The sequence below is a fragment of the Perna viridis genome, chromosome 4 (genome assembly GCF_037379345.1).
Source record: "Perna viridis isolate PV_CMFRI_1.1 ecotype Kerala chromosome 4, ASM3737934v1, whole genome shotgun sequence".
Classification (NCBI taxonomy): Eukaryota; Metazoa; Mollusca; class Bivalvia; order Mytilida; family Mytilidae; genus Perna; species Perna viridis.
Window position 1 is genome coordinate 16116002 of NC_142448.1, and position 11384 is coordinate 16127385.

Consider the following 11384-nt stretch of genomic DNA (forward strand, 5'->3'; position numbering starts at 1 on the left):
TCAATACAGCTTTTTTTTTGTTATTAGACATCTTTTGATACAGATTCATAAATATCCATATAACTTGAATTGTACAATAAAATTTCATGAAATACATGTTTCTGGCCAGTAATTAAAAAGTAGTTAGGGTCATGATCCTAAAAATAATTAAAAAAAAAAAAACAACTAGCAAGATCCACTAAACAATATTCAAGTAATCCAATTAAAACCAAGTGTCTAAAGGACAATAACAATGCCTACTACAGTGCCATACCATTATGTCAAAAGGTTATGTAATTTTACTAATCATAATAACTAATGATAATAAAAACTCATTTTTTTTTATATATTTTAAGCATAGTCATCCTATAAAACAATAAATATCACAAATAGTCAGTGGTCCATCAATGTTTATATACATGTACCAGTATCTCTGTGTAGAATACCAATCCACTCTCACCTAAAAAAAATAAAATAATTTTTTCAACAAGTATTTATCAAATTAACATCATCATCATAGGCTATTTTTCTTTTTAAGTATTAAAACTTCATTTTCACAACTTTCTTTAAAAAAAAATGTTCAATATTTAGCTACACTAAGTATGTAGAAATTTGCTGATAGTCTACTGAAGTATAAATGTGAATGAATTAGAAAACAAACATGCACATGCACTTGTATTTACATGTATATCTTCAAAATACATCAATCAAATTGACTAAACATAGTATATGATACATTAGAACATCATACAGTACAAATTGTTCGAATATACATGGAGTATAATTAACGCTAGAATCAGTTGTTAATTATTCTTTTAAACACGCACAACAAATAGTTGTTTATCATGAACTGAATTGTACTAAAACTTTTGTTTACTGTTGTTAGCTGAGTGTTTTAAAATTCCTTTCCTCGTTTGTCTACCCCGGACTTGACTTTTTATGAGCAACTCGGCAGGTGTTTCTAGAAAAGCAGAGAACGCTCACCCTATCGGTGCACCTGGTCCATGCTCCCAGTTTTTAGTGGAGTCTGAGTTGCTCATTTGCTTTTGTTATTTTGTATGTATGATTTTAGTTACTTTATGTTCTTTGTTGTGTACGTCTGTTTTTCATGTCTGGTCTTTGTCCCTGTTCTTTTGATTACCGCTATAAACTTGGTTCCCCTGATTACTCTTTTAAATATATTGCAAGAAAACCTAAATATTTCCAGAAGTAAATGCATCTGTCTGTCTATTTTGATATAATCTTACCTATCCCTTTCCATGATATGGAACAGCAAGAACAACAACAATAGCAATGAACAGTAAAATAATGGCCACCCAGTATCCTAAAATTGATAATGACAATATGAAACATGAAATTGTCATTCTAGGTACACCCCTACTCATGCAGAAAGTTGATATACGATTGCAACTGAAATTGCTTATAACTTATTCCCTATCTCAGCCATACACCTACTTCTAAAAATAAACTTATCCATTGGGAGTCAACATAATTGTGGTGAAATTTGGACTGGCAAGGTAATATACAATATATCACCAATTTATATCATAAAAATTCATGTAGTTTTAATATAAAGATAGAGAATCCCTGACAATAATCTTTAATAAAAAATATGTATAAAAGGTTAAGAATTACCTGTATGTGTGTAGTCAGAAATGTTTTATCTATTTCAGATTTAATACATCATATAAATAGCAAGTGAACCACTAAATATACATGTATATTTGTACTTCCATAATAAACTTGTGTACTTTAAGGATTAGAAGATACTTTTTCTTTCCCTCACCAAAGTGTCACAATACCTTCCTTTTGCTTTTAAGCATTACATCTTTCCTTGATATCAAGGGAGAAAATATGTATCAAATACATGAACAAGTTTGTAGGCAATTACAGCATTTAATATTAAAGGTAGAAGATTCACCATATAAACTGGATATTAGTTGATTGCAATGTCTTTCAAGTGTTCAGTTCTTATTTTAAGGTCTACTTACCACAGGTATTGGACTTTTTATCAACTATTTTTATATGCCGTGTTTCTTTGATCAATCTTTCACCTGTCCTGTCCATGTGATCTCCAATGTCATCAATAAGAACTGGAAAAGAGATATAAATGTTGGAATACTGGATCCTGTAAATCTTTAACTAATAATGTTAAGACAGACTTCCAGCTTTGTCTACAATTGGGAAACAGAAATGTGCTTTCCTTGCATTTACTATTTCTTCACACATTTTGATGAATTGGTCCATCATTTAAACTTAGTGAATATGAGAGTATATAAAGGATATACATGAGTGCTTAATAAAGCTGTTTTTTATCGTACACTTTATATTATTACCACAAAAAAGAGAGAAGCTATTTTTAAGTGGACATGATGACTGATGCAGTAGCTATTTTAAATATTAAGTGTGTTGTTAAGAAATAGATTTTATTGTTAGTATAGCAAATGCTCTCTCAGAGCTTGCAATGGGGGACCCCACACTCAGTTACTGCATTTGATTTGCTTCATGATACATTCTAAAATAACAGGCAAAAATAAGACAATTTAATAAATAATCGCTTACCATTTTGACTATCAACTTCATCACCTATATCAACAGCCATCTGTTTCTGTCTAGAGATTACACGGGAAAGGGACTCTAAACCTTGGTCCTGCTCTGTTCAAATACATCATTTATATAATGGTTAGTTACACAGGGAAAGAGACTCTAAACCTTGGTCCTGCTCTGTTCAAATACATCATTTATATAATGGTTAGTTACACAGGGAAAGGGACTCTAAAACTTGGTCTTGCTCTGTTCAAATACATCATTTATATCATGGTTAGTTACACGGGAAAGGGACTCTAAACCTTGGTCCTGCTCTGTTCAAATACATCATTTATATAATGGTTAGTTACACAGGGAAAGGGACTCTAAACCTTGGTCCTGCTCTGTTCAAATACATCATTTATATAATGGTTAGTTACACAGGGAAAGGGACTCTAAAACTTGGTCTTGCTCTGTTCAAATACATCATTTATATCATGGTTAGTTACACGGGAAAGGGATTCTAACACTTGATGCTGCTCTGTTCAAATACATCATTTATATAATAGTTACACAGGAAAGAAACTCTTGAAACTGATTAAAGCCTAAATCTAACAGACCTGACTTTTGTTCATATTTTGCTTAAAAATGAAATACAATTTTAAATCATGCATGCTGATGAAATTCTACCCAAAATGGATAAAACAGAAAAGGCCATGTTTACAAAGATGATATTAGTGTCATTGTTTCAACAGTTTGTTTGGGGGGTTGTCTCCCATTTCCCCTTCCTTCTCTAATACGGGTACTTATATAGCTGAATATGTAATAGTATGATAAAATTGATGATGTGCATCTTGTTTTGTCCCAGAATTAAGCTTTTTTGGTTTTATTTCAACATATTGTCTATTTACGTTGTATTATTTGTTGTTGATGTTGTCTGAGTTCTGTGTTAGATCTTCCCTGAAATTCTTCTGGTTCTTCTCTCATTCCCCAGGGGTCTGTACTACCAAAAGTGTCAGTCCCCAGCAAGTTCTGCCTGTAAATATTTAATGAAGATAATTAATCATAAGTCAATCTTAACATTATATATCATATTATTTCAGTTTTCGTGAGTTCAAGGTATCAATTGATAACTTATCTTGTGGCAGTATTTTTCAGACTCTTCATAATATAACAACAGTTCCCTTTTAAAAATCAAAACATGTAGTATAACGGTCTTGGAGCATTGAAGATAAAGAAGAAAACACTGCACTGGTAGCCACTTCTAATTACATGTCAGATCATATCCATTGTCTATTTTTATTTTAATTTCTAAAATCTTTTTAAGGCTCAAAATCGATCTGTTAAATTACTAAAAAAAGTTTCGCAATATTAGGGAAGATAATCTCTACTGTAGACCAGTGTATTGCCAAAACAAGAAGAAAAATCTGTAAAATTAATCACAAGAAGTATTGTAGTCAATTTGTAAAAGAATACATTTTTAAAAGAGTTTTAGATGCAAAATTACACAGCAGCAAAAAAAAAATGTGATTGGCATCCTAAATGGTAAAAGAATACTTTTGGCAAAAATAAATTGATTTGCAGTTAAGAAACATTAGGAGCAGTAGAAGTGTGAGATTAAGACATAAAGGGGAGATAATATACATTACCTAGTGCTTCCCCCGTCATTTTTAAAGGCCTCATTTATCTGTTTTTCTTTTGTTGTAAGATTATCAATCATCATTTGTCTTCTATCTATTTCTCTTTGAGTTCTTCTTACAGTTAAGTACATATATGTTAAGCAGCACCAGAGAAAAAAAATTCATCGACTAACAATATTGATTTGCTTGAAACTAAGTTATTTAAAAAAAATCCAACCATTTATGAAATTATCTATGAATTAGAAAATAGCAGCATACATTTATGTAGCATTTAACCACTTAGAAAAACTTAACTTACCCTAAAATTAAGAGACAATGATGTATTTGTGAAAACAGGTTTGACATTTCATTATATAAGAGAAACAACTCCAATAAATGTACATGTATATGATGTTATTATTACTTTCTTAAGGATACATATGATATGAGGCTGAGGCACGAATCAAGTTCTGTTTTAGTTTATTCACTTCATTAGAAAATTTCTTCATATTAACTCTTATTGTGGCTGACAACTGAAAAAAGATTGAAATATATATGTAAGCCGTAAGTACATACTTTTAAGAAATGTTTTATCTTATTGATAACATTACAGTATTATTGTATTATATCATGTAATTTACATGCACATGTCACTGATTTCATGAATAATACTTCTAATAATGAAATTACCTTTTTAATGTACATATTGGATAAAATACCAGAAATATAGACAATATGACATAAAACTGATAGGAGATGATGCTTATGCATGATAGGGTCAAACAATAATGCAAGGCCTTGTGTAAATCATGCAAGATTATTTCTTCATACAGCAACACAAAATTTGAATATTTTAAGCAAGAGAACAATGGTTTGAACCCGAACCTGGAAGTATTCTGGCAACTTTAAAACATTTGTCATGCCTCAATAGCTTATAAAACTAATGACATATACATTTGTACATGTATCACATGCTCAAAAACAAGTACAATCAATGCATTTTGACTCCTAAAACAGATCCATTGCAGTTCAAAAAACATTTATGCAACTGACACACATGCACTATACTAGAATTTCATTTTTGTAAAATTATTCTTTTTTATTATTGATATATCTCTATGTACATATACTCTACTCAAGACTAGAATTGAAGTATTGGTGTATTACCTTTGTATAAGTAGAACTTGTCCTACTGTTTTTATTTCTGTCCGTTATCATCACCATCAACTCCTGGCCCAAGCTGGCACAGGATTCATATTCCATTAGCCTATACATGCAAATATATAGTTAACAGAACTATCATTTGATTTTTACAGAGGGGTTAGGATGGAATTTGAAATAAAAAGGCAGAATTGAAATTTTCATTCTAGCTCCCAATAAAAATTAAATAGTTGTTCTTAAATAGTTTTTATATTGTTACGAAGTACATAGTTACTAAATTTATTATTAGTATTAATTGCAAATCAAACCAGAGAAAAAAGAGAGTGTTTTGAAAATAAATAAATGTATGTCAATGTGAATTTCCTTTGACTCTGCAACCCATCTCTTTTTTATAATAATATAGATATTGATATGTCTGGTTGGGGTTTAACAGTATGACATTCAAATAGGAGAGTTCTTTATGATGTCATCACTTACCCGTGATTAGGTTTTGATTGGCAAAAAGTCCATTGAGTAACACATACTAACATAGGGTATAAACTTTAAATCATCATAACTTTTTCGTTTTTATGATAATTGAAAAATTATTTTGGTTCCCTACACTTCAAATAAAACTCAGTCTTTTTATCCATGGAATTTTAAAATAAATATTCAATAATTAGACTATATGAGCATAAAATTCTTTAAATAATTTTATATGAAAATCGAGGTTTACATATATCATTTCAAATTTATTCTTCAAGTAAAAGAGTCATAAATTCATGTACAAAATATCTAAATGAAACATTTTACAGCACAAAAATTGGAAATAAAATAACAAAGCTAAAAAATTTTGAAAATTGGGATTCTAATCATGAAAATTGTTTATTAGTAGTTTATTTGCCAACCAATTTGACACTTAATATGCAAATTACATGTAGTGAATATGACATCACTAATGTGATTGGCAAACTCTCCTATAGTTGGAATTTATTCTGTAATCTGTGCTACCACACTCTAAGCCCTTTTCATAATTTTCAAGTTGAAATAATGCATACTCAACCATCATAATCATAATCCAAATCAACATTTAAGATTCATTTTCTTGCAAACTGATACCATACCCACTATTAACTACATGTATTGCAAAGATTTCATTTTACTTAAAGTTCCAATTAATTTTCACTGGACGACCAATCTTTTGTTGACATTTTACACATATACACATATATGTGAAATACTTAATGCTTATGTCACCAAGTAGTGGCATGCTTTGCTTTGGTTATGCCCTGCTCTATCAACCTCTTGTCTTATCATGCCCTGCCATATCTAAAGTCTTGTAAGAAAATTCACTTTCAAGTCTTTTTCCTTTGATTGTTAATCTAAAATTGTCACAATCTTTATGATAAAAAGATTTGGTCAGTCTGCTTACTCTACCATTTCACCTTGTATATGTTCCATGTTTTAAGTGGAGTCTGAGTTGCTCATTTTCTTGGGTACTATTTTGGTTATTTTGTGTTCTTTGTTGTGTTTGTCTATTTTCCATGTCTGGTCTTTGTCCCTGGATTACATTCTTTTGATTTCCGCAAGATTCTTGGTTAATTTGATTACTCTTTGTGTCGTATATTACATGAATGTTTGGCCAATCGAACAGACCCTGTTTTGCACTAGTCTGACATGCTGAGCTTTACTGTGTAGACTCACAGATGCAAGAGCTTGAAGCCATGATTTGATGAAAATGTTAAATATTTTATCACAATAAAATAATGCTTTCAGCAAAATGTGTATGTATCTTTCCTGATATACATGTAAGTTATTGTACATGCATTTGATGCACGTAGTCAGATCATTTTGATAGTAAGTGTTAAAAAACATTTTTTAACATATGATTATAATCAAGGCAAAAAAATATCACTGCTATCTATTAAAGCTTTGAAATATTATTAAAAACATCTCCAAGACAAAACGTTCCAAAGACATAAATATGTTTATTTAATGTAACTACTCCACAATTTAAAAAACTACTTCTGGTTGAAGATATTGTGATAAAACCTTGCATTTCATGTCAATGCCAAACACTAAACTGTTCGTCTGCCAAAAGACAAATATTTAAAATACCCTAAAAGCCAGCTTCCACAGATGAAATTATTCAAATATGTCTAAATAAATCTCAGAAAAGTGGTAAATGACATAAAGTCTACTTCAATTGGAAGGGAAGTGTGATGCTTTGCTTGCATTTAGGCTATAGCCTTTCTTACATTACAAACACATGTAAATATTCTTTGGCTGTTGTATTGTATTGACCACTGTCCCCTTAAACTGCACAGAATGTGGGTACATCTATTTTATTAAGCATATTCATTCTAATTTATTGTATAGGTGGGTCCCGGGGTCCTATCAAGCTACTATGTAGGAAAATTGGGTTGATATAGAAAGAACTGGGAATTAATGAAGGGTGCCCTCTCTTTTTGGAAAAAGGATCTACCACTAAATTTTGGTATTTATTTTATCATTTAACGACGTTTGTAGGTGCATTTGCCAACTTATCAATGTTGAAATAAAAAAGAGGAGGGTCACAACTAAAGTTTTCATGAGACATTTAGTGTATACTTCTTTTGGGAAGTTTATCGCAGTGATAAACATATTATTATAATTATAATATCATAATTTTAATTCTTGTCATTTGCTTAAAAGTGTTTAATGGTACAGATTTTACCAGGTGTCACTAGCCATAATTTTCACTACTTCGACTGGACTACTTCTTATGACCGGAAGTTAACATTGTTAGATGAGGATAGAAGTAAAGGAATGATTTTTAGCACAATAATCAACATACATTTAGTTCTGGTAGAAGTTTGCTATAAAATCCTTTGCTTATGGCTGTCAATTTTAGTAGAAATTGACCTTAAGCATCAACCTTTTTAATGGTGAAGGGTTTGTTATTTTATTGGGAGAAAAAAGTAACAAAAATTACTTTTACTCAGACCAAGGAGTTTTAAAATATATAAATTCTTGCTCAGACATGGGTCGAAAAAAATGTATGATTCATATTTAAACCCATTTAATACTTCTCAAAATTTTGAATTGTTAAATAAAAATTTGGGGGAGGGGGCTTGCATGCATAAAAATATATATCTCAAGAGGAAGATGATTTGTGTCATATCTTATATTCCGTTACTATAGTAGAATTTAAAATGAATTCCGCTGTCTGTTAAGGGTTGTTTCAGTTAATCTTTCAAAATCATGAAAGCTTTCAAAACCGTTATGACAGGTTTGTAAGTATACATAAGTATATATTTTCTCAATTGGATGATGCAAACCCGAAAAGCTCTTGTAACGATAAGCTCGTAAATGATTTCATTTCACATTCCTACCTTGTTGATGTAAATATACAAAAAATTAAAATATTTATCAAGTAGCACTCAACATAAGAATCATGCAAAATGTGATTCATGGTTAGATTAAAGTCTACATATTTTTATTTTTGTTATTTTGTTTAAAATGTCATAGTAAACAGAAATTACACGTGGCTTTTCATACAATCCTTGTTCATAGGAGATAAAAATTATATAGAGGGTACTGTAGAATTAAAATTAAGGGAAATAACTATATAAAGGTCACTAAAATACAATAGAAACTAGATTGGATTTCCATGTGAATTATTTCATTCCATCGTATATATCTATGAAACAACTTAATAATAAAAACAACTCAGGGATAGGGTCTAAAATGTGTAATCCGTACCCCTACCAACTTTTCCCCGTACCAAAACAATGTTTTACTAAAATATTCATTCTTATGGTGTGTCAAGAACTGAAACGAGAGACGTGCAAAAGTCCGTTTCAGTTCATTTCTCATCAAGAAAATGATGTATGTAATTTTTCTGATGTTTCTTGTTTGATCGGTTTTCTGAAGTCAACGTACCCGACTATTTATTGACTACTAGTATTTTCCGAATTTTAAGTGTTATAAAATCATTAAGAGGTTAAAACGTCACCTTAAGACTTTGATAAAGTCTTGAAAGATTTGATATTGTTTATAAAAAGAAGTGATTGAGTTTGAATTCCGCACCGTACCTGGCGTCAATCCCGTGCCAGCAAAGAATGGATACGATTTTATCCAGTATGAAAAACAAAGTCTCATAAACATAGTCAGATACGATTTTAATTGATCGTCAATGAAAATTATAATGATGTTATGATGTTTTAAATTAATGTCAAATATGCGTTAAATTAGTACAGATTACAAAAATACCGGACTTTGATTTTTGGGTACGGGTATTTCGGGTTACACATAGACCTTTTGAAAATAGAAAATCGAATAAAATAATTTTTTTCTACGAACATTTTAAAAAATCATTAATTCTAGCCTAACCATCATGTTATTTTGTAAAAGTGTACCAACTTTATGTACAACTATAGGGGTTGAAGTAAAACTACCGTCAGTGCGAGATCTGACAGAGTAGTCAAGGACGTCAAAACCCCCTTTAGTAGTAATTAAAACTGGGAATATAATTAATATTTTTAAAGATAAAAAATTTACCAGTTTGAATGATTCATGTGGGTGATTGTACCTCTATCAAAGGCACACATAAGCAAATGACAAGGAGCCTGAATGAAAATAACAAAGGGGGTCTTTTTATCAAAATTAACGGCTTGTGGAAAACAATTTAGTCAAAATATAGTAGTACGGCGTATATATATATCAAAAGATAACAAAGTTAAGTATTCCGATCTGTATTATTTACAATGAAATGCAAGTCAGTGTAAGCCTATCCAGTGCCTATTAAAAAAGTGTGTCCTTTATTCGGGTAGCGAGTCGTTTCGCCCCAATCACCTGTTCGCCCCGGATTGTTTCGCCCTGATAAGTGAGTCGTTTCGCCCCCGGTTATATTTTACTGTTTTCATTAATAAAATGTCACATTATTTATAATATTATTTATAAAATATCATATCATTTAAAAAAAATATATATATACTTCAATTTTAATGCTTTTAATTATCATCCACTTTCTTTTGTTATTTTTACATCTTAATAGCAAATTGATTAAATAGTTTTATTATAAATTGTTATTATTTTAATTTTATTATTTCAATCTGAAATTACAATTAGGATATTGTTTAACAATAAACTACCTGGCTTCAATCAACTTGTTATAACAACAATATAACAGATATATCAGGTAATCCAATTAATGACAAGTGTTTCATCCGCAGACCTGGACCATGACATCAACACCAGGTACATCAGCTTGCAGCAGCATCTGGAAGAAGCGTGGTTGGCGTACGAACAGCATAACAAGACAACAGCACAGTTCCTGACGACTGTAAGCCACGTGTAAGGTGTTAACGACCAGTAACTTATGTAGTGATCATGAACATTACGGTCTATTGTATATTGATAATATACAGTTAATATAACCAGTTCCGTAAGCTTTACCGTACATGTATCGTCTGTGCGAGACTCGTAAAAATAATAAAGGACATTACAAAGAGGGGGGTCGACCCGGATGAAAATGTTTGCTTCGCAAGTGCAATATTTTTATTTATATTTAAGCAGCAAACAAATTCAATATTTCTATTTGAAAATCTGTCTTGTTAACTAATGGGGGAGTTTTTTTTTCAATAAATGAATAACTTGAATATTCCACCCCCCCCCCCCAAAAAAAAAAAAATTCCAACCCCACACCCCTTTCCCCTCTCTCTCAAAATGGTCAATAACTTTACAGCACTTCGCAATATTCCACATGTTTCATCCCTTAAGGGCATCTCTAGCAACATCCATTTCAGTTTCAATCTGTGCAGATACCGGAACAGTTCTCCACGGATGGTGGGAATAGTTTACATGCGACGTAAACAAAATTCAGACGACAGCTGCAAATTCCAAACAAGAACATGATTGCCTTTCATATTTTAGAAAAGCTATGCTGCGATTTTGATTATATAATCGGAGTTATATTTTATCCGAGGCGGGTTAGGTTCTTGACAACAGCAACATTGGAACAGCGGCGATACACGTACGTACATCCACGTGTTTCCCGAAGTTTTTATAAATATTGTATTCACTTCTTTAAATAAGTAAAACAAATTAGAAAAAGACTTGAAAACTATCAGAGAAGAT

At 31.0% G+C, this 11384-nt stretch overlaps 1 protein-coding gene across 1 annotated transcript; it reads right to left on the reverse strand.

The window, feature by feature from the left end:
• Window positions 1-304: 304 nt before the first annotated feature.
• Window positions 305-8060, reverse strand: LOC148619066 (syntaxin-8-like). Its single transcript, XM_088578607.1, has 9 exons — window positions 7981-8060; window positions 5292-5391; window positions 4563-4657; window positions 4155-4256; window positions 3417-3541; window positions 2542-2634; window positions 1971-2072; window positions 1227-1303; window positions 305-439 (listed from the first exon to the last, which is right to left on the reverse strand). Exons 1-8 carry the CDS (start codon window positions 7995-7997, stop codon window positions 1227-1229), a joined length of 711 nt encoding a protein of 236 aa, XP_088434733.1. The 5' UTR covers window positions 7998-8060; the 3' UTR covers window positions 305-439.
• Window positions 8061-11384: the final 3324 nt, after the last annotated feature.

Coding starts and splice junctions, on each gene's coding strand:
- LOC148619066 (XM_088578607.1), bottom strand. Junction 3,542..4,154: donor AATGACGGGGGAAGCACTAG/GTAATGTATATT, acceptor AAATATTTACAG/GCAGAACTTGCTGGGGACTG. Junction 2,635..3,416: donor TCAACAACAAATAATACAAC/GTAAATAGACAA, acceptor GTATTTGAACAG/AGCAGGACCAAGGTTTAGAG.